The 23316-nt window shown below is 37.9% G+C and overlaps 4 protein-coding genes and 1 non-coding gene across 10 annotated transcripts; 2 read left to right on the plus strand and 3 right to left on the minus strand.

Moving 5' to 3' along the window:
- Nucleotides 1–193: 193 nt before the first annotated feature.
- On the plus strand, nucleotides 194–265 carry TRNAG-UCC (transfer RNA glycine (anticodon UCC)). The gene has a single exon. It is a non-coding gene; the product is annotated as a tRNA-Gly (tRNA).
- Nucleotides 266–4530: 4265 nt separating this feature from the next.
- On the minus strand, nucleotides 4531–12624 carry LOC103970887 (uncharacterized). Of its 4 annotated transcripts, XM_065175091.1 has the most exons (8): nucleotides 12469–12624; nucleotides 10219–10384; nucleotides 9371–9632; nucleotides 9222–9298; nucleotides 8299–8371; nucleotides 7675–8212; nucleotides 4997–5141; nucleotides 4531–4806 (listed from the first exon to the last, which is right to left on the minus strand). In XM_065175091.1, exons 5-8 carry the CDS (start codon nucleotides 8332–8334, stop codon nucleotides 4785–4787), a joined length of 741 nt encoding a protein of 246 aa, XP_065031163.1. In that variant the 5' UTR covers nucleotides 8335–8371; nucleotides 9222–9298; nucleotides 9371–9632; nucleotides 10219–10384; nucleotides 12469–12624; the 3' UTR covers nucleotides 4531–4784. The 4 variants fall into 4 exon arrangements, with proteins under 4 accessions (XP_065031163.1, XP_065031165.1, XP_018676102.2 ...); XM_065175093.1 differs by having other exon boundaries at nucleotides 7675–8371; nucleotides 9222–9632; nucleotides 12469–12623; XM_018820557.2 differs by lacking the exons at nucleotides 9222–9298; nucleotides 9371–9632; nucleotides 10219–10384; nucleotides 12469–12624 and adding an exon at nucleotides 8675–9138.
- LOC135652317 (LOB domain-containing protein 24-like) lies at nucleotides 9407–10922 on the plus strand. The gene is made up of 2 exons (XM_065173156.1): nucleotides 9407–9562; nucleotides 10605–10922. The coding sequence occupies exons 1-2, from the start codon at nucleotides 9407–9409 to the stop codon at nucleotides 10920–10922; spliced, it is 474 nt and encodes a 157-aa protein (XP_065029228.1).
- Nucleotides 12625–13174: 550 nt separating the features above from the next.
- On the minus strand, nucleotides 13175–14392 carry LOC103970432 (transcription factor bHLH149). The gene is made up of 2 exons (XM_009384208.3): nucleotides 14236–14392; nucleotides 13175–14096 (listed from the first exon to the last, which is right to left on the minus strand). Exon 2 carries the CDS (start codon nucleotides 14041–14043, stop codon nucleotides 13465–13467), a length of 579 nt encoding a protein of 192 aa, XP_009382483.1. The 5' UTR covers nucleotides 14044–14096; nucleotides 14236–14392; the 3' UTR covers nucleotides 13175–13464.
- A 5175-nt stretch (nucleotides 14393–19567) lies between these two features.
- LOC135581834 (probable enoyl-CoA hydratase 1, peroxisomal) lies at nucleotides 19568–23216 on the minus strand. Of its 3 annotated transcripts, none has more exons than XM_065173547.1 (3): nucleotides 22770–23215; nucleotides 20462–20744; nucleotides 19568–19818 (listed from the first exon to the last, which is right to left on the minus strand). In XM_065173547.1, the coding sequence occupies exons 1-3, from the start codon at nucleotides 23177–23179 to the stop codon at nucleotides 19720–19722; spliced, it is 792 nt and encodes a 263-aa protein (XP_065029619.1). In that variant the 5' UTR covers nucleotides 23180–23215; the 3' UTR covers nucleotides 19568–19719. The 3 variants fall into 3 exon arrangements, with proteins under 3 accessions (XP_065029619.1, XP_065029620.1, XP_065029621.1); XM_065173548.1 differs by lacking the exon at nucleotides 19568–19818 and adding an exon at nucleotides 19866–20302 and having other exon boundaries at nucleotides 22770–23216; XM_065173549.1 differs by lacking the exon at nucleotides 19568–19818 and adding an exon at nucleotides 19869–20215.
- Between the last annotated feature and the right edge of the window lie 100 nt (nucleotides 23217–23316).

The following is a 23316-nucleotide window of genomic DNA, read 5'->3' on the forward strand; positions in this document are numbered from 1 at the left end:
AACGATCTGGTGGAGGGTGTTAAACGGAGCCTCCTTTTAGCCCATCGGTCCCGGACTATCTCATCCGAATCCGATCCGATAACAACTGCTAGAAGCCATGTCAGCTAACACGTCTTGTACGTAGTAAGATTCTCGTATGTAGGTTAAAATTAAAAGATTATAAATATATTCTTTGTTCGCCAATGTCAAAACAGCGTCTGTAGTCCAAAGGTTAGGATAATTGCCTTCCAAGCAATAGATCCGGGTTCGATTCCCGGCAGACGCATTACCTAGTAACTTTTTTAATTTTTCGAATCTTAATATATATATATATATATATATATATATATATATATATATATATATATATATATATATATATATATATATATATATATATATATATATATATATATATTAGCTAGCATATTAATAAAAAGAGTAAGACAAGATAAAATAATCTATGTTTCATTTAAAAACTTTTTATAGCTTCAAAAACTCTAACCCGAGTTTATATAGTTATACATTATATTTAGATTGAATCACTCTTTTCCAATAAACTATTTTAAGAATGAATAGTTAATTTGATTTATTCTTCTATACGTCTTTAATATATTTCATCTATGAACATCTTTATAATTTTTTAATTCTAACATTCTCTCTCCTTAAAGTTGTTCTTTTACCAAGTTTCTTTCGAAGTTATTGAAATATTTTAAATTTTAAAAAAATTATAAGTATATCGACTACTCGTTCACTTGTTTTGACATGAAGAAACTCCACTTCTTTGTTTTTGATATGGTTTCTTATAAAATGAAATCTTGTGTCGATATATTTTGATTTTTCATGATAGACTAAATTCTTGACTAAGACAATAACTGATTTGTTATTAACATAAATTTTGATCGACTTCTCCTACGACATATGAAATTCTTGTACTTTTCTTAGTCAAACTCAATGATAAACACAAGAAGATGTTGTATATTCTGCTTCACAACTCGATAGAACAATGATATATTATATTTTTTTAAGACCATATGAATGTAGCTTCACCAAATAAAATACAAATCTAATTATACTTTTCTGATCATCGTAGCTTCTGGCGCAATCACTGTCATTATATATAATGAGCTACAACCTTTTGGATGATGAATAGAATATGTCATAATTAGTTGTCCCTTTAATATATTGTAAAATTCTTTTAGCGACCTTTAAATGAGATATTCTAGGAGCTTCCATGTATATACTATTAAACCAACTCCAAATAGTATATCAGGTCAAGTGCATATCAAATACCTTAAACATTCAATTAGACTTTTATAATAAGTTGGATTAATTGATTTGCATTCACCTTGGTCAACTTGGTGTCATATTCCATATGTGTATTTGTAATGAGATAAATACTGATTTGATATCCAGTTATAAAATTTTTCATTTCATTTGAGTTGCTAGGGAGATAAATAACATTTTTATCTCTAATTGAGCAACTCGTGTGAATATTTCACAGTCGATCCCATATTATTATTTGTATTCCTTTACAACCAATCAGACTTTGTATTTCTTCACTTTGCTGGTGCATTTCTTTTTGTTTTGAAGATCCACTTAACACCGATCGATTGGTGGTCTTTAGAAGTGTAATCAACTCTCATTATCATTTTTATTAATAACATAATTTTTCTCATTCATAGCTTGTCAATATTTTTCTTCTCTAAAAGCTTATTCGAAGGTTAACGGATCATATCATATAAAAAGATAAAATAAAGAAAGCTCATCATTGTTAATATCAATCATTCGACTCACATCATATAGCTATTGATTCATTCTTGTCATTCTATAATTTGACTTTTTGAATCATTTGACCTAACTGATCTAGATGATGATTTAAGTAAAGACTCTACGGTCTTGCTTGTATTATATCATCTTCTTCTAAAGTTGTTGCTTTCTTATACTGCTCATTATATTTTTAGTTCCAACTTTGTTGTTCATCAAATGCAACATCTTTTGGCATCGCAATTTTATTTTTGATAGGATCGTAGAGTTTGTAACCACTAGAATTCTCAACATAACATAACAAGATGTATTTTTGACTTTTATCCTCAAGTTTTGTTATCTTTTCTTTTAGTATTTTAGCAAATGTAACACTTGTGAAAATTCTCAAATAATTGGCTCTTGATTTTTATAAGCTTCATATTTTCTTCTGGTGTAACATTATCAATTCGTCTTGTCGGAAACCTATTAAGCAAATAAACTGCATAAACAACATCTCCCCAAATTTTTTAAAGAATTCTTTTTTCCTTTAACATCCATGGAACCATATTAAGTATAGTTCTAATTTTTCTTTCTAAAACACCATTTTATTAAGGTGTGCATAACATCTCCCTAAGCAACACTTCCAAAAATTTTCAAATGATCAATTCTAAGTTTATGTAAGCTTCATACTTCTTCTAGTATAATATTATCAATTCATCTTATCGAAACGTATTAAGCAAATAAACTACACAAGCAACAATATCTCCCAAAAATTCTTTAGGAATTCTTCTTTCTTGTAAGATGCATCAGACTATATTAAGTATAGTTTTTCTTTCTTAGATACCATTTTGTTAAGGTGTGAATAACATAATGAATTGATGTAAAATTTTATTATTTCTATAAATTTTTTTTAATTCATTTGACATTATTTACTACCTCTATCTATTTTTAAATATTTAATCTTATAATCACTTTGTCTTTCAATCATATTCTTAAATTCTTTGAATCGCTTAAAACTTCTTTCTTTTTCTTTAACATGTAAACCTAAGTTTTACCACAATGATCATTAGTGAATGTAAAAAAATACTTGTTTTCTCTAAGTAATACTAGATTGATAAGATCACAAACATCTGAATGCACTAGATTAAGTCAATGTCACGTTCTTTTTGTTCTTCTTAATTTGAAAAACTTTCTTTCTTGTTTTCTCATAATACATATTTCACATAATTTTGATGTGTGATTATTTCTTGACAATCATATCACCATATTATACTTCTCTAGAAATTTTAAAGCCTTAAAATTTAAGTGAATATATTTATGATGTCATAATATAGAATTGTCCTCAATATTAGTTTTAAAATAATTTGATTGATAAAAAATACATAAATGCAAAGGAAACAATATGTTCTTCGTTATTTTTTAATTAATATTTAATTCTTATCACGAATTAAAAGAGTCATATCTTTCATCTCAATATCATAACCTTTTTAAAGTAATTATCCTGTAATGTTATCGAAATAACTTGTATGTATTTAAAAAAAAATAGTTTTTTGATGTTACACATGTGATTTAAAGCTCTTATATCTAGATATAATGTCATAGATTCATCTTCTTTCAAATTATCATAAGTCGTTAGTAAAACATAATTTTTGTTCTTCTCTTTCTTTTTAATAAAATTTATCTTATCATATTGATTGTTAATATTATAATAATATTCAAAGGAGTAGTGCCTAAACCTTTTGCAAACATAATATTGTATTTTAGACCTTTTAAAATTTCTGTCACGTTCACGACCTCGACCACAAGCTCCACCACTTTCATTGTTTTGAGATTCTTGATTGGTCTGATTTTTGTCAACTCTTCCTCTTTGTCTACGATATCTTTCTTTTTAAGATTTTGATTTATATTTTTTTTTAAGAGTAAGCTTAGTTTATAATGCTTGTTCTATATATTTTTCTTAGCTTTTGTACGATATCTTTCTCTTTTTGTTAGCTTTTGTTCATGAACTTAAAGAGAACCCTATAGTTATTTTAAAGATATTTGTTCTAAATATTTAGACTCTTCAATTATTTGTTGTAATTTTTCAAACTCACCTCTTAAAACTTACAAACCAAGCTTTTTTACCTTATCTACACTACCAAATACTTTTTGAAACATTTCCTAAGCCTCTTTTGAAGTATTTGCGATGATCTCAAACATTGCTCCTTTTTCTGTTTGATTTGGTTTATCAAATCCTTCTATAAACTTCCATACAAGAAGCTTTAAAAAATCTTCATTTGGATACATCATATATTATAATTTTCTTTTGTTAGAAATTTGAAGTTGAATGATACTTGAGGAATAAGTCATAGCTAAACCTAAGCTCTAAACCAAATATTGAACCAGCTAAAGAAAAGAGATGAAACTATCACACAATAAAAGAGTAGAACAAAGTAAAATATTTTATATTTCACTAAAAAACTCTATATATTTCATGACATGTGAGATTTATATAGACCCCAGATATAATATGAATCACTCATTTCAAAAAAAATTATTTAACTAATAATTAATTTGATTTATTTTTTTATAGACCTTTAATATATTTCATCTCTTTATACAATAAATATCTTTATATTTTCTTAATAAATGTAATTCCAACACCAAAAACTTATTACCGGAAATGTTACCTTAATTTTTTTTTACTAAAAATAATCCTGAGTTTCTTTTAGAATATCAAGAATCTAAACATGAGGGCAAAAGATCAAAGAACATGAACAAAGGTCATCTGCTCAAGAACATGCCAAAAGTTGCAAGGACAAGTAGTTGAAGACAAGAACAAATAGCAGGAGCTTCCTATCATTTACAAAATGCATGTGTTCTGAAAGGAGTTGTCTGCTCATATGTACAAACCATAATAACGAGAAAACACAATGCAGATATCGGCTTCCGAAAAATAAAAGAAGAAAAAGGAGAAATAAGTCGTTTAGAACAAGGTCTGATGAAGGTTACTATCTCTGGGATTGCAGGATTTGAGTTTGAATCTTCAGAAGTCTGCTCGCTTTCAAATGGTAATCTCATCAAGAAACTGGTTCCCCGTTACTGCAATCACAAGTAAACATGCCACAGAAATTAGTAACAGAATAGTATAGTTCAGACTGTTCTTGCCATGATCAGTAGTTGCATTTATCGCTATGTGGGTGGAACGAAACAAACGATTTTAGACATAACTCTTCCAAATAAAGATTTAACATAGATAATTACAAACAGTGAAAGCAAAAGAGCATCATACTTTGGAGTTGCTGAGTAAGGCATATTACGGCCATTTTCCGAGGCCTTCTTGTGGATTCGAACGGAGATCAATCCACTGCCAATCCTTAGGGAAGATTCAGGGGAACCATGAAATCCAGCAGTAGAATTGCCTCCAGAGAAAGCTCCTGTCAGAACCATGCTCCTATCAGAACCATGACAATAGTATGAATAGAAGAAGCTTCACCAAATAGATGTTAGCTGTGCAGGATCCAAGTACATCATAACTTGCAATAGCAGAGCTCCTATAAAGTTTAAGTATCGACACGATTGAATGATTAATAATTTAGGTGACAAGTAAACCAATTAGTGAAACATATAATGCCATTATTCCACTGATCTCCACGGGTTCATAATCGAGATTTTTGTCAGTTATTTAATGATTATATTGGAAAGGCATAACCCCAATATCCTGGAAGCTTGTCGAACTTTTCATCATAAACTTCTGCAACTAAAGAATACAGAACCTAGCACACAAAATGTCCTATTCAATATGCAATCATCAAATAACTAATTTTTAGTATAAAAATAAAAACACTTGATCCAAAAATGACTGTTTCATGATCCATAGTGCACAGGGTAAGCAATATACCATTTTGCGGACATGAATAGAAAGATACCACAGTTTAATCCTAAGAAACTATTTTAATATTTTCGCCTTCAGTGCTTATTGCTATATAAACAACCAAAAGTCATAAACCAAGACACAAATGGTGGAGATGCAAAACAGATCGAGCTTGCTTTAATTTATTTCCAGCCTACATTGGACCTTGCTGTTTCTAACTTATATAATCATGCATTCAGCATAATATACATGAAACTGCATAAACTAATGAGCAGTTTAATGTCATTAACTAAATTCAAGTCAGTTTACATCTCAATGCACCAAGATCAAACTTAATTAAACCTTAACCCAACCAAATATTAACAAAGATGATATCAAACTAATAAGCAGTTTAATGCACTTAACTAAGCCAAATCAAGTTGCATCTGAATATGCTAAAATCTAAATCAATTAAACCTTAAGAAATTGGGAAAAAAATGGATACCAATATCATAAATAATACATGACAGTAACAAAAGGAAAGCTATGGTAGTGAACATCATTAAACTCGATACATGATTGAAGAAGACACATAAACAATCTGAATCAATTGTCAGCCATAATTTGGGGTTAGATATTGCAAGGAAAACAAAAGCTATGAGCATTGACACCATAGATGGCTGTTTAGGCATCTGAGAAAGGTTAACCATCTTTATCCCATAGCACCCAGATATTATTATTGGCTTAGAAAACAAAAATTGAACATTGATTCTGTGTCCAGCTGCCCCTTCTTTTGATAGAACCAGAGTAAAATCATCCAAAACCATTCTTAGAATAGTTAAAGACACAAAATCCACAAACGCCTATTTATTAAGCTCAGCAAGCTTAAACCATATTCAACAAAGTATAATATAGTCTTTGTATGGTGATTAAGTTGCCGGTCATACATGTCATTGGAAAGGCTTAGAATTAGACAGATGGCCCAAGTACCACATGGAAATCTAAAAAAAAAGCTCCTCTGTAAAATGAAAAGATTCTATTGAATGAATGGGATAAAAACAGGCAAAAATTTGCAGCAGGTAAGCCATATTGACCAAATTAACCCAAATGACGTAACTGAATATAACATACAGTTATAGAAGTTGCAGGAAAAAAGATAATAAAATTGCAAGTGTTGATCAATATATGGATTCTAACAAACATGCACGACGATATGCACCAAGGTGGTCTTAGATTCATAGCAATTCTTTACTCCTACTGTCAATTATCATTTCTAAATAAAATTTCCTTCAAGGAGGATTTCAATTCTATACTAGTGAAGCTGAAGCTCTATTCCCATTTCCAAAATAGACAAAAGAAACTTCTCAAATGACAGAAGAATCGTTATCTAAATATTAATGTCATATTCCAAGCAAATATATTTTTCTTCATATTGTTATTATGCATATATTCTTGATGATGTCATGACTTGGTCACTCTGGAATAAAGCATAAACTATTGGTAGATAGTTTTGCATATCAATATACATAAACCTTTCTGTTAAAATATCCTCACTGTCAATTCACAGTGACCAAAAGATGGAGTGGTCGACTCATTTGAAGACCAGGTGAAAAATTGTTTCTTGTTTTATTGACTCTGATTATTCATGTTATTCTGGTGCAACCTTGGACTTGATTTATGGTAGTATCACTCTCAACATCCAACACACAGAAGAAATAGCAGATTAAGAGGGAAAGGAAAAGCACAAAGCTTCAATTTTTCCTATTCTTGTTCAATATTGTGTTGTTAGATCAGCAAGAATCACAGGTTATGTATGTACGGATATCAAGCAGAATAAACAAGTTATTCTTGTGCCTAGTGGTGGACTAGTCGACAAATTCCTTTTCTGCGCCAATGCACATAGACGATGACAATTAGTAGAATACTCTATCTGTGCTATTTGAAGGGATCCAGCATCAACATTTGATAAACAAAGGACATGAATGTATATGTCAAAGAGGAACAAATTCTTCAGAAGATTGTGTACCAGTTAGTAGATACAATTTGCCAATCGTTGTATTATAAGTAACAGCTTTCCAGATAACTCATGGGCATCAAAAATCAAGGATGCAGTATACCTTGCCAGATTATAACAAGGCAGAAAAGAATGGTAACAACCAAGGCACACAAGTTGCCATTAGAAGATGTCGACTTGGCATTCTTCATCTTCAGTTTCATTCGCTCGATCCTTGCCCGCTTCATCATGGCAAGCTCAGATATCTCCCTTATCAGCTTCTGATCAGCAGCATCCAAAGGTGGTGACTTGGGAGGCCGGGGAGGTTTTGGAGGCTTCTTACAGCCCTTCTTTTTAGTCTTCTCGGCTCCCACCTTCTTCTCCAACAGGTTTGGGCCTTCCTCTCCTCTGTTCCTCTTGTCCACTGAAGCTTCAGCATTTGTGAGAGGAAGCGCAGAACAACTTGTCATAATGTTTGCTGATTTCGCAGCTTCTTCAACATGCATGAACCCATCGATGCCCATAAGACCACCCCATCCCTTATTCATCACTCTTCTCCCCTGCCCCGCACTCAAGTCCACATCTTTTGCTCCCTCTCGTTGGTTGATTAGTGCATTCATGCCACTTTCCAGATCCACAACAACATCTCTCTCGATTGATCTCTGTGCATCCATGATAAACAAAATTCAAAACTACTAATCACAAAAGAAGCTTCTTACTCCCTTATCCTTTAAAGCCGCAACGCAACCTGTACAATATCGTCAGCATATCTACGAATAACCATTTAGAACGCCGCCAATCATCTCAAAAATCACATCTTCCTGCATAAATCAGTTAAATTTAGAATCATGCCCCAAAGAAAGACAAACTCTAATGCCTGAAATCGAGAATTAACATCCCAAAATCTCAAAATGCAGCTGATGCATCTCCTAGGAAACCCAATGTTCTTCCTCAAACCGAAAAGACCAGATCTTTTATCTTCGAAAAAAAAAATATCTTTTATGGGAAAGGGAAAAAGACGGAGCTTTGCAAGACAAACGCCGCCAAGATGCGTCAAATCGGACAAGAATTTATGCAAGAACAGCCCCCCTACCAAACAACCAAGTTAGATCGGCAGCTCATACCATTTTTTCCCCATGAAACGAATCATTCGATCAAATCCAGATAATGGCACCGGCATATCGCCCACTTCACACAAAAAACGACACAACTCCTCCTCAAATCCTAGAGACAAAGGGCGAGAGATTAGGGTAAAGAAGACGGATGGGATTAGGGTTTCCGTACGAGGAGGATTCGAAGGTGTGTCGGTGAGGCTCAAACAAAGTAAATATAAAGACGGAAAAATAAATATAAATTATGAAAAAGAGAGAGAGAAGAGAGAGGCGATGAAATAGCAAGGAAGAGGAAGCCAGCAGATGATCCGCGGGAACTCGGTGATCTAAACCGGTTCCAACGACGCAGATGTGGACATCGGATCCCTTATAGGAATGTTCTCAAGTTTTCTTTGGATAACGCCACGTGACACACACTGTCAGGTCAGCAGCTGTGGATGCTAAGAACGTGCCATGTTCCGACATAATATATATATATATACTCGATTAAATTGATTAAAAAATGTGCTAAAAATTGAACGTTGACTTGAAGGAAGTTTGACCGCTCCTGCTCACATACCATGTTCTTCCCTCTCCTGTTCAAATCACTAGCCGTTGAGCTTTCCTTGATGGGGAGCTCCCTCCGTCGCAATAAATCTCCACGAGGATCTCAATGGATCAGCAGAAAATCTAACAGAAAATTCAGTAATAGATTTTGGGGGGATCTACCGGTCAATCTAAGAAGCGCCGACAACGTGAGCCGCCATGTCGAATCCAACTCGATGCGCGGCGTGTCGGTATCTGAGGAGGAGATGCTGTGAGGACTGCGTGTTGGCGCCTTACTTCCCCTCCGCCAACCCCCATAGATTTGCCTGCGTTCACAGAATCTTTGGGGCCAGCAACGTCGCTCGAATGCTGCAGGTTTGTGTTCTTCCTCCAACACTTCTCCTTATGGTTGCAATCACCAGTTCATGATCACAACTACAGTGAACTGCTGCAATTTCTATGTTATTTTGATAGAATTTGCTGCAACTCTAAGACTTATTTAATTTGATATACAAGGGAAGAATTTAGCAAGGTTCAAATATAAGAAAAAGAAGAAAAAACTGATGTGAGTCCATCAAAAAATGATGTTGCTAATGGTGATGATGATGATGATGATGATGATGATGATGGTGTTTTGGAAGGAGCTTATATCTGAATTAATATTAGCAAAATTAGTGTAATTTTAGCGGTGGTGAACACCTGGTTTTCTCCCAGTAGTGATTAGTTTCTTAGTCCAAGTTAGGCTGCTAATGAAACAATCCAACTATCTCAATACGATTTTTTTCATTAAAAAGAAAAAAAATATTACTGCAAAACGGATTCAAAAATCTCTCTTTACATCAGAGTATAAAGATAAAATGAGTCATTCCGGTCCCGACAAACTAATTTTATAGGTTAAAGACATTTTGCCAACTAGTTAATAATCCTACTACCTTCACATCAGAGTACAAAGATTAAAAGAATCATTCCGGTCCCGAAAACACTAATTGTATCGGTTTAATAATTTGCCAACTAGTTAACAATCCTATTACCTTGCCAGTATACTTGTGAGAATTTGAAGTCCACAGTATGTCTTAGATGTAGATCCTCGTCGTTGGATCTGCTTCAACACGCATTCTTCGCATTTTTATCTCTTAAAAAGATACTGGAGACCTTCCCTGATTGCAGCTGCCTCACTGTATTGTTCTATTGGAGAACCTGCAATCAACCAACAAGTAGTTATCAGTAACATCACTAATAGAATAACCTATACCCTCTTCATGATGACAATTCAACGTTGCATGTCTAGAATTCTGTGGGAAATATTTCCTTATAATCTTAAAGACACCCTTACCAAGTCATAAAACTAACAGTAATGGCATTGAAGTTGTGTGCCACATTTTAAGAAGATACTGACATCAGAATGTGCATCTCGCAGCAAATTCCAGTGGAGCACAGAAGACAAGCCGCAGATGCCATTGCGATGGAGGCCTACTGGCGTGTGCAGGATCCGGTTTATGGGAGCGTTGGGTTCATCTCAATGTTGCAGAGGGAGATTAGTGTCGTTCAACGTGAGCTAGCTGAGACACAAGCTCAGATCACCATGTACGCCTCCCAAGCACAGTCCCAACCCAATCAAATAGCTGCGGCCCAATGCTTGGTGGAAGACGGGCATTTGGTTCCAAGTCAACCGCCCTTCCCTGGTCTCTACCAGCGAGATGACATCTCACAGGAGACCTTGCGAAGGCATTTTTAAAGGTTATTATAAGATGATGCAAACCAGAATACCTGTTTTCTTTTTTATTCTTCTGACAATTGTTCTAAGATGTTGTTAACCCTCAAAGCATGAGCAGAAGAAATAAACAATAACAGCTTGTTGATGCTAGACCAAAAGCATTCCACTGAAGAAATAAGCTGAATGAGTGAAGTCTCAAGATAACAATCAAATCTACTTTGTCAGAAGCATGCCGCTATATTCTATTCTAAGAGTATTTTCAGAGAAGTTTGGGCCAAATAGAAGTACAAGGAATCCATGGTTGGATACTCTTTCGAGAAGCATATTGTATGACTCCCAGTCTAGATAAATTGACAACGTCATCCAACATATTTCTGGTCCTAAATATCAAATCAAATTGTAACTAAAATTGTCATGACCCATGACCCATGACCCATCAACTTTATTTAAATTGAATCACTGGTAAAAAATACTTTTGTCTAAGTTAATGGTAGGAATTCATCTAATCCTCATAAACCCGTTCATGTCTTCTCCCACTTTTGATGTGGGATACATTACAATCTTCCCCATTCAAGTGTCAAGAACCAACATAATCCAAAATCAAATCCTATCATGGTGCATGAGAGGTCCAACACAATGGTAGCTCCATACCAAGATGTACCATACAAATCCATCCACAAATAGTCCTTTTCTACTCAATCCCCTCATCATACTCAACACTAGGTCGACTCTAATATCTTAATTTTGTTGAGCCTACACCGCTGGATCAAGAAGCAAATTAATGGTTGAAGGCACATGTAGCGCTTATAAGTCTATTCAAATCTTTTCTTAATTTCAACATAACAATAAATTAAGACATTAGAAAAATTGCAACTTCCCACTAATATTTCAAAATTATCATGTTTAAATGGAGTAATGACAGATCAAGTACCTCAATGAAAGAAAATTTAATTTAAACATTGGGCGACTCTTCCACCAAAACTGCCTCCTAAAGGAAGAGATATGTCCCTAGGCTGCTCATGCGAAGAACACAGTTCATGATAATTGCCAATGGAATTTTCCACAAAGCAACACACAGTTTAGGGAAGGGGAACTCAGTCTTACCATCACAGAATTACTATCCATCCTGACCAACTCGATGACTGGATCCAACACCAGCAGAACAAACTGGAAATGCAAAAGTCACCCATGCCTAAATTTCTTGTCTGATGCTTTCAAAGACAATTTCCACCTTAAGTGACATATCCAACCAAATGAACATGAAATCAGAACCAAACATCCGGTCAATGACCTTCTGATATTCCCTAAAAGAAAAATGGAAAAGAAAAGAAGGATCTTTTTTTTTCTTTGGAAGTCATCTCTACAGCACACAAACCCTAAAAATCTACTTATTTTCTACTAAATTTGTGAAGAATTTCCATCCAAGATCAAAATTAGCAACGAAAAGAACGCACATAAACTCTCAAACTTAAAAGCCTCAAGTCGCAGACAGGGATCGAGTGCCATGAGACCGATCTCAAGCAAAAGGAACCGGCATGATAACGAAGGAAAGAAGGCAGGGACGGACCGATCATCTCGGCGACAAGCTTGAGCTACTCGATCTGACCGCAGCGACGGCGCTTCTCGACGGCAGACGTCGAGGCGGTGAAGCTCTCAACAGGGTGGACGGCCTGGATCTGCTTGACCGTGCGGGTGTGCGTAGGGAAAGCAGCAGTCTCCGATCGGGCTATTACTACTCATCTCAATTTTTATACTTTCAAAAATTATATTAATTTTTTTTTTATATATTTATAAAAATAAAATATTTAATTCGATTACTTCAATAAAACTATATATTTTTTTAATTTTAATCTTATAAAATTATCTTTCTAAAGGTGCCAGCTAATATTCTCCTCACTCCCTTGGAAGCCTCCGTGGAGTCTGTTATCGTGATGGCAGTAAAAACATGTCTCATGTTGGCAACAGGCAGAGGGCAGAGAGAGGGCACCATGAACCCATGACACCCCCTCACATGGATCTATTCTCAACCTCCTCAACTTCCATGTGCCGTGCAGTTGACACGGTTACGTCTGCTTTGTTTGTTACCCTCACCTTTGCCTTCGGACCCAGCCATCCAATGCCTCGAACGCTTCTCTCTCCTTGCTGTAAAGTCAGATTCACATGAATTCTATCCACTTGCACATGTACATTTCCTTCCATCACTCAAACAAGGGGAATCCAATTGACCTCCACCCTGATGGATGTGGCTCAAATAGATGTACACATACATAGAGTTATGTCCCAATCCACCAAGACCAATATACATATATCTTTCCATAAATTACAGCGGTAACTCACTTCCTTGATCGATGAAATAGGTGGAATGCAAATGTGAAATGGTGTGTGGAGTGCACGTGGGTAACATGTGAAGTGGAGCTCCTTCGAAAGAGAAGAAAGGAGAAGACGAAAGCCAGAGAGTAGTGCACATACTAAACAAAATGCGGAGCTACCGGCGACAGCAAATCAAAGATTAGCAGCAAAAATAGAGAGGAGAAGAGGAGGACCTTCGGCGATCGCATCCGATTCACATCGGCCCCTCCGTTTGAGCCGGTGACGGGGCTCCGCCGACGGCAGAGAGGGCCTCGGCGATCACGCTCATGGCCCGGATCTGCATCTCGAGCGCCGCGATGTAGTCCGATACCTCCTCTAGAAGCGATGGCAAGGGCAGCTTGCGGCAGCCGGGGACCAGCCGGCCTAGGACCCTCGCCTTCGTCTTCAGGGCCGGCGGCTTGCTCCTCTCCGCCGCCCGGGCGGGCCCGACGGGTTTCGGTCGGCCGGCCCGCGGAAGGACCCTGCGCTTGAGCGTCCGGCCGCAGAGGATCGCGCGGCTCCACCGCGTCCGGCCTCGCGCCGCGGCCGCCAGCGCCCGGTCCGCCGCCTCCCGTACGGCGCGGCTACGCGAGTGGTCCGTGGCCGCTGACGCCGCTCCCGTAGCAGATGATCGGCGCACGCGCCGGAGGGCCTCGATGAGCTTGGAGGAGTAGGTCTTCTGCTCGCCCTCCGTCTTCCACTTAACCAGTGATGGCTCCGCCCGGCGCTTCCGCTTCCTCTCCCTTCTGCCATCCTTAGCTGCCGAATCCCCGTCCCCATTCGAGATCGTCATCCCAAGCCTCAAAGACCTAAATCCCTTAAGATATCCAGCCAAGTTCCAATCTCCTGCAACACCAAAACGATCAAATCGATCAACAAACACCCAGGTCCCGTCGCCACATCCTCCATCAAGAAGAGCCCGATTCACCGGACGATACCAAGATCCAAAGAACCGAAAGCAACAGAAATCGATTAGGGTTCTTACCTCAGAAATCCTCCAACGAAGGGGAAAGGGAAGGAAGTACAAATGCGGGATTCAGTTCCGATCGATCGAACTGGTCCGGAAGAGAAGGGGGAAGGTAGGCGGACAGCGAAGGAGGCTGGCGGGGCAGTGTTATATAGGAAAGGGCGGGTGGTAACAACAGGACACGTCACGACGAGCCTCGGCGCCTGTATTTATCTCTCACGTTAATTGACCATTTTACCCGCGCCGTCGCCACATGCAACGCTCCGCAGCGGAAGCAAACGATCGCCTTCGGCCGTTCCCTTGCCATCACATGGCCCAGATCGCGCCATCAGGTCGTCGACGGCTGCGATGTGGCCATCGACATGGCAACCTCCCTGATTCTGCTGTCACCAGTTAAGTTGACCGTTGCAGTAATACCCAAGTAGTAAACATGATTTATCTCTTCACAAGTAAGTTGCGAGACTGCCTTGACTCCCTGATATGCTTCCTTCTTTACCAAGCAGATTTGACCGGCTTTCGTTGTCCCTGTCACTCGCTCCCGACTGTTGCATAAAAGTGAACAGGCATTACGAAAGTGCGCGAGTACGGCAACAGAGGAGTGTGCTTTTGCTGATGGCTTCTTTTCATCTGCAAGCTTTAGAAACGTGGGTGTTGCAGTTGCTGCAATCAATGTGGAAGTGGATTGCCGTCATCAGGTGAATTGGATGAGACTACTCGTGAACACTCGAAATCAGGTTACCCCTTCCATGTTCACCTCGCATACCGTTTCCTGTAGGCCACCGGAGAAGGCAATGTGGTCTCCGGTTCCCTTGTGTGAGCAATTAGCAGGTTTCCAGACAAAAATGTCAGTCGTCAGCTTAAATGTGTCTGGTGGTGGAATGAGTTCACACATCCTCCCTGCTCCAGTCAAATTGTCTGCAGTGGATGATCCTCACCCTGTTGCAATTCAAATTGGATGATCCTCTCGTCTTTTCTTTGTTCTCGAGCTCATCTCCTCTCTAAATCTTTAGCAAAGTCCAGCTCTGTTACCTTATCTGAAAACCACATCGTGAAGGAAAACTAGCTAAAGGAGAATGTTGCTGTTTAGCTGCATTCTTCCATCTATTTACTGCACCAAGTTCAGATGACCTAACAGAACACGATGTTTGAAACTGTGTGATACAGTTCTGACATATCAGCGTCGGCTGCTAATGGCTTTGACCATGGTGAAGTACCAACAGGAAAAGCTGTCTCCATGTTTCGATGACTCAGGTGATGATGATAAAGGATATGAATCTCCACATCGATGGGCATAACTTGCTTCACCTGATACTTGGAGATGAGTTTGCCAAGGAAGATGAGAAAGCAGAACTCTGGAATCTCATGATGAGAAGCTCAAACCCACCTGCAACATCAAGCAAATATTTGCAAGTTACTGATCGAGTTAGGATGATATCACTCTTTCCCTTGGTTTTGTTCCCATTGATATCCATGAAACTTTATTGATTTGTCAAACCCAATCTCTCAATTCAATATAGCAGCAACTTTGGCTGGTCATCCTAAAAGGATCACCAAACTTATATCTGGTGTGATTCATATACCAAATGGGATTTCTGATACAACCAGACAAAACATAAATACTGCTCTGTAGCTTATACTGAGATAATGCTACAGACTTGGTCATATCTGCTGTGTCAATAATGGAGAAAAATATATGATATACGATCAAGTGAGATCCAAATTCAGCAACATCTAAGTTGGCAGATTCAATCAGAGTCAGAAAAGAAAAAGGACAAAAGAGTTTTGTATTTACTTCTTTTCTGATGGGTGCTGACAAAAGCCATGGATAATAAAGTGATCATTACTCAGCCAACTTGTTTGATATGCAACAAAATTCACATGCATGGCTATCTCATCTGCTGAAGCAACAGTATTGCAAGCTAATGACTCAGTAGCTTATTTAACCCATGAACTGTATCAGTCATATATTTACTTCACAGGTGAAAATACCATGCTGTAGTGAAGCACAAACTCCAAAAATGGTGGATCCAGTTTTCTCACATAATCATATCAATAATGTTCTTTTCTAAGTCCATATCTACCCACTAATCACAAGTAGTCTTCCACTCTATTTTGTTTCCATTGCTTGCAATGATTAGCTGGTGATGGAGACACACAAGGAGAAGTGGAGCTGAAAGCATACAAGCTCCATGTGATGGTCTCCATGACAGGCCTTTTCTTCACCCTCCTCCTGCATGATCATGTTTCCTTTTGCCTCACCCTGTTTGCTTAACTTTTATTTTATGTTCTTCTTCCTCATTGGCAAAGAGAAAAAAAGAAAGAAAGAAGAAATGCTGTCATATTCCAGTTCTTGACATTTCTTCCTTTTCATGAGTAGAGAGGATTCCTTCGCATTGCCCACAGAGAAAGACATCTCTGAAGCTAAAATCTAACCGGATAATATACCCCCAAATGGCAGAAAAAGAAGATTCATGAAGGACCACATTCCCATGGTAATGTAGATGTTCTAAGCTGGTCCGAAGCTTTGTTTTCTCTTACGTAAATAATCCAAGATTAATCTTGAACATGACCATAAACCTAAAAAATCACTGTGAATATGAAGGAGATCGATGTCTCATCTCGTTCAGGCACAGAAACAATAGTTGCATGCATGCTTATACGCTTCCGATGAACATAACATCATGGTTTGCTGAATTGCCAAAGTAGTTTCTGAAATTAGGGTGGAGATCATCTGCTTGGAATCTTTTTACCTCTCGACATCTGACATTGTTCCTTTGGGAAGGGACGAAACCCATTCCTCAGTCGTCTGAGGCGACAGCCACCGAGACAGTACCGCATAGGAGACAACGTTGGGACAGATTAATCTTCATCTTTTCTCCCTCCATCGATCGGTCACAAGGCCCACCACAACCTATCCATCCTCAACTGAGCACTAGACATCTCTGACTGCTTTGGCTGAGCTGAAAAACTAGGGTTCTTGACAAGCTTCAAACAAGTTTCCACTCTCGGTGAGATCGGAAGCTGTGGCAAGCAGGGTTTTCTTTTCAGACCCACCTCACGTCACAACCGGGAGCTGCAACAGTCCAATTCGCAAGCTTTGGTATCTTATCATCACCAAAAGCCAAGAGTGATCATTGGCCTGGAGCCTACCGGTGCCAGATCTCGAGAGCCAAGCTGTACCACATATATCAATGGATGACCGATGGAACATTTGCTTTGTTTGTTGATGTTAAACATAAATCATTGTCGCATATGATCCCAACAAATTTTCCTTCGCAACTCCCGCAAGAACAGTTCTAAATGCAATAATACCTCTCATCAAATGCCAGACTTTCTTTCCTTCTGTGGCTGATGGGGGGGACAGGAAAAGGAAAGAAAACACACACAAAGAAATAAAAAGATTGCCCTGATCCAAAGAATCATTAAGCATATTGCCTGTAGAGAGAGATTCGGATAAAGATCTTTAGATCATGGGATCCAGCTGACAACCACTGCTCGAATCTGCTAATTATTAGGGACAATACAGATCATGAGCTCTCTCCTCCCCCCCCCAGCATTTGTAGTCCTTCCTAACAGCCAACTTTAAATAAGAACCACAACCAACCTATGGGTCCTCTGCAAGAGCGGTGACACAGCTTTGTTCTGGTACGACCTCCTTATTTCCTGTCTAATCTGCAAGGAGAGCAATGAACACGGCCTAAAGCAATCATAATTTTACGTGTGAAGGCCGGTGCATTAGGGCCTCGTAAGAACATATCAAAATGATTGCCCATGAGAGATGTGATGGATGGCATCTTTTCCCGGTGCAACGCGATGATAGGATAAAAGCCTATGCCTAAGTCCGAGGGGAATCAGTGGTGTAGCTATGCATGCACGAGCACTTGTCGCCGTCATACGATAAGATTACTACTGCACAGGTATTCTGGCGCAATATAGATAGATGTCCCTGGAGAAGATGATCAGGTAGAGGACAGCAGAAAAGATGAAGATGTTTGATTGATCCATGAGACCTCAGATGATGACAAGAGATATGATTGAATACCTATTCACGTTAGACTGGAAACTGTTTCGACCACAACTCCGTGGAGCATCGGACAGTGAATAGTGAAGAGACAGAGAGAAGAACTGCTGTTTGATGTTTGCTGCAATGCATTTCCATGAACGAGAAGAACTTAAATTATTATTTAGATAGATAGAAATAATAAAAATATTAATTAAGTTGAGAAATTAATTAGTAAATGCATCAAAGCATAAATAATTGTGAAAAATATTGCATTGGATAGTACAATGATACCAAATGAAACATAATATTATCAGAGGAAACAATATTTTAGGTATCCAACTCAAATCTAAAAGATATTGGGTCCTCATAAGTAACTGTTTGTGTGTTCAAGGGTCATATTATAAGAAAAAATAAAATAAGTAGTAACTTTGGCATCTAGTTGGATATTAATAAAAATATTAATTTAACGATGATGTATCAGATCCTCTTATTAAGAATTTGAGGTAGTAAAATCTCAATTGACATATTTTACATCTCACCAAAAGTTTAGTCTCACATCACCTAAATTTCTCAAAAACTTTAGTCTCACATCAACAGTTGAGAGTCTTCTCTTTTTAACTCTTTTACTTTCTCTTCGGAAATCTTATTAAAAAAAACTACGATACACATCAAAAACTATGACTACGTAATCGTTGAAACAAAAACAAGAGGAAGAAATGAATACCTCCACTACGGGAGAATGAAAGAGGTCGATTAGAGGAGAGCTAAGAGACAAAGGAAAAACATAATACCATCAAGAGGACTATCATGATTTTTATATGATGAAAATTAATAATCTTTATATTAATTTAAGGATGCTCGAATAATTTAAAATTAATATTTCGATCTAGTGAGCAATATCACAAATGCAAGAAAATCTAAATTTAGATGTCCAAATATTATATGTTGAACCTTTTTTTTTTGGTGTGTCGATGATGTATTCTTAGATGTTGATATATATATAGTCAAATATCCAATATTCAAAAAAGAATGCTAAGCACTAACAAAGTTCTCTCCTTTAATCAATAATTAAATATAAATATTATATTCTAATGCAACAATTGGTAAATGACAACATAAAACTACACTGAATGACATACAAATATAAAAAGAAATAATATATCACCTAAATTTCAACTTTAGAAGCATGCATTCAAAGTGGCTTGCAAATATGAGCAAGAAATGTGTTTCTACATGAATTGTGAAACCATTAAGTAGGATACTCTTTAACATTTCACAGGCAACTTTAAACAAAGTGGTTCTTTGATACTGAAGTTTCTAAAAACTGTTGCAAAAAAAGAAGGAAGATTTAGCTATTTGAATATTGTTTTATTTTCATGCTATTTAAGAACTTGCATACAAGATTACATTTGTTACAACCCACATTAAGAAAAGATTAATCATGTGGCTGTAGAACTGCTTATTACCAATGACATCTTACATAGAACATTGTGAAACAACTACAGCTTGGAAGACTTTGAACTTCGACTTAATATAAACTTCTGCATGGCTGCAAATTGCTCCTTGGTCATGCCATTATAATAGCTATGAGCTCTCTCCTGAATATTTTGTCAGAAAAGAAACATGTAATGAGACCCAAAAATAGTTTAGGAACCGAAAAATAACTGGATAAGATATTAAAGTAAATGATAAAAGATAACAAGCTGCACTGCCTGATTGCTATTTTCAAGATTATATACAGAGGAGAAAGGTTCATTGTTCTGGAATTCCATTGCAAGAATTTTATCATCCTCTACTGGCAAAGAATCAGTCATGTAGCCTTAATGAAGTCCGAAAGTTGGTGCAAAGGAAGGCCCATTAGGATGAATATCAGCCATGAGCATACGCATGGAATGGATAGAAAGGACTTGTGATCCATGGGGGATGTCTAGTTCGCCGACTTGTTTTGCCATTGGGATTTTGACAAACAAACTACACTTTGTCCTAAGATTGTTCCTGTGAAGTTTGAAGGTGCGTCAGCATCCGTTCAAAGAGATTCCAGGACTTGCCATTACAAGAGCTACATACACAGGTTGCCCAATCCTACATTACAAGCAATTAGATCATTATACTACATAGTAGGTCCTAAATTTGATCAGTTAATCTAATTGACAATTTTTCCTTTATGCATTTGAATTTGGATTTTAAGGCCTATTAGCCAAATGTGACAGAGAAATATAAAGAAATTATTAAAAGAATCACCTTTTCAAGGGCAAGAGCATGACCCAGATCCAATTTGAAACCATCATTGATGACTGACTTGTACATCAACACCATGTCCCTGTTGTTTCTTAAAATGGCCAGTGCAACTTCTTTCGCTTTCTTTAAGACCTCACCATTGTCCACAACATGGTTGACGAGGCCCCACTTTTCTGCCATCTCTGCAGTTATAGCCATGCCAGAAAGTGATACCTCTCGTGCTCTACTTATTCCGATAATGCGAGGGAGCTTTTGTGAAAGGCCCCACGATGGAAATATTCCAAACCTGGGACAAGATTTTTTTTTATTAGACAAGAACTCAAATAGCAGATAAAAATAACACCAAAAGGTTCCATGACAAGAATACGAGGCATTCAGATTCCTAGAGCTTCAATATAAGACCGTCATTATCAGTTGCGTGACTATTGACATCAATGCATCTGATTGTGCCTGTAAGCTTCTCATGGTTGCAAATTCACAATAGCAGACGCCTCCATTTATTAGATAACAAGTATGAAGCTTACATCTACATGTATAAGGTAAAGAAAGTTTAAAACTGGGAGTCTGTTAACAATGATTAAATGGATTTAGTGAATCATGAATAACTTGGCTGTTTGCACAAAGTTGGTGCTACTTTGGGTACTTATTCAGTCTGTCAAATATTACAAGTAGCTAGGATGACAAAGTTGAACATTGTCATTCACTTATTGCAATCAAAATTGGTAAGACACCTATTTTAGCAATAAAAAAATGATCAACAAATTTTCATGCCCAACCAGTCAGGGGAGGTGACGTTGCAGAATAGCAAGCACAAAGCCTGACTTAGCTTTAACACTATAAACTGAAGGACTTCATATATCATACAATCACCTGACTTAAGCTTGTCACTTAAAACATAAAATAAGTGATTAAGCTTGTAAGATCAAGTGCAGAGAGAGAGACAGAGAGAGAGAGGGAGAGAGTTCCTATAATAGTAGAAAACTAACTACTCGCAAATGATGAGTATCGCATAGTAAAGCAAAGAATTCTAAGTTTTGAACTGTTTTTTATTTTTTTCATGAATGATTCTTAAGAACATGCATTTGCTTTTATAATCCTCTCATCTGAAATTGATATTAGCACTAATGCCCTCCAAAATAGTTTATGGTTACATGAATTCCCTCTCCTTCACTTCCCATTTTGAAGCATTAAATTTTTTACCATTAACTATAAAAGAATAGCATCTCTGATGAGTCATTCCAGTGTTTAGTGCATTGTTGCACCAGTGATAAGTCTTTAAGTTTGAGTCCATGCGTGAGCTACACCTACGCTTGAAGCGCTATTGCATAGTTATTGGTGAATTTCATTTTTTCTATGTCAAACAACGGGCAATCGAGTCTATCTTAGCTTCAATTAAATAAACTAGGGAAACAATCAAGGTTGGTAAAAGATTAATCAGGGGACTTGCATGGACAGACATACATATAAATTTGATAAAATTTCGAGAGCATTGATGTGGACATATGACAATTGTGATGGTGAATTGAGAACATACGACATATTTGTTTCAAATGGATCATCTCCTCTTCTTTTTTTCTTATTTGGAGACTGACAAATTGGTCGAAATTGACCATAATAAGCCAACTAAAGACTGGACCAGCTGAGGCTAGAAGAGTCAACCAGCTTTTGACCAATTTTCAGCAATAAGTTCGACAGACTGGTTGAGCTTTGCTAACATGTATCTCTACAATTATCTCTCCTACCAAACACTCATAGTACCCCCTTAAGCTTTGCTAACATCATCGCACCAATAACCTTCTCTCAAAGACCTCAACTCAACACTCTATCCGAAGTCTTCAAGTTGGTGCCCAAAAAGTCCTCAAAGCAATGGGAGTCCTCATCGAAAATGCAAAATGGTATATAAAACAAGATTTCAGGTGTAACAGTAGCCATGTATTGAAGAATGAATCAGAAGTAGCTGACCGATTCGCATATTTGCCTTAGCAGGGGGAATCATATCCTCATCAACATGCACGGACGGACCATGGGAGATTAATCACCAGGGGTTAGGACATCATTCAATGGTTCCATTAGATTTGAAATTAGGCATTTTCATCAAGATCAGAAAATAGAACAACCTAGCGCGGATGTTCATGACATTATTAGTCGTCGTCTTCGCCTTCTCCCTTTTACCTTCAACTAAGGGGGCCGACACAACAATTAAAAGCACCATTTTTTAGATCTATTCCTATTAGCTCGGAAATCCGTCTAAAAATGCAAGCTTTCAGTTAAACCCTCATACCAAAGACCAAGATGCACAACCGCCGGTTACCTGGTGTGGGTGTCAATGAACTTGGCGTCCTTCCCGGCGACGAGGATGTCGCAGGCGAGGGCGATCTCGAAACCGGCGGTAACGGCGAAGCCGTTCACCGCCCCGATTATGGGCTTGCGGCAGCGCTCCATCTGGGCCACGGGGTTGGCGTCCACGTCCTTGACATCGCCCTTGAACACCTCCTCGGCGGCCGTGAGATCGACGCCGGAGCAGAAGGCCCGGCCCCTCCCGGTGATCACCAGCGCGCCCACCGCCGGGTCGGCGTCGAGCCGCCTGATGGCGGCGGCGAGCAATACCATCATCGGGCGTGTGAGCGAGTTGAGAGAGCTGGGGCGATTGATGGTAATAACGGCGACGCCCGTGGGGTCGCGCTCGACGACGATGAGCTCCGCCGGTGGCGCGGCCTCCATATCACGGACGGATGGGATCCGACGGTCAAACGGAGCGGCGGCTGCTTTAACGAGATATATAAGGACACGGTAGCCTATGGGTATCACATACGTGTGTTCCTTCACTTACCCTTTCTGTTACGTACCCGAAACGTATT

This window comes from Musa acuminata, chromosome BXJ3-11 (assembly GCF_036884655.1).
Source record: "Musa acuminata AAA Group cultivar baxijiao chromosome BXJ3-11, Cavendish_Baxijiao_AAA, whole genome shotgun sequence".
Classification (NCBI taxonomy): domain Eukaryota; kingdom Viridiplantae; phylum Streptophyta; class Magnoliopsida; order Zingiberales; family Musaceae; genus Musa; species Musa acuminata.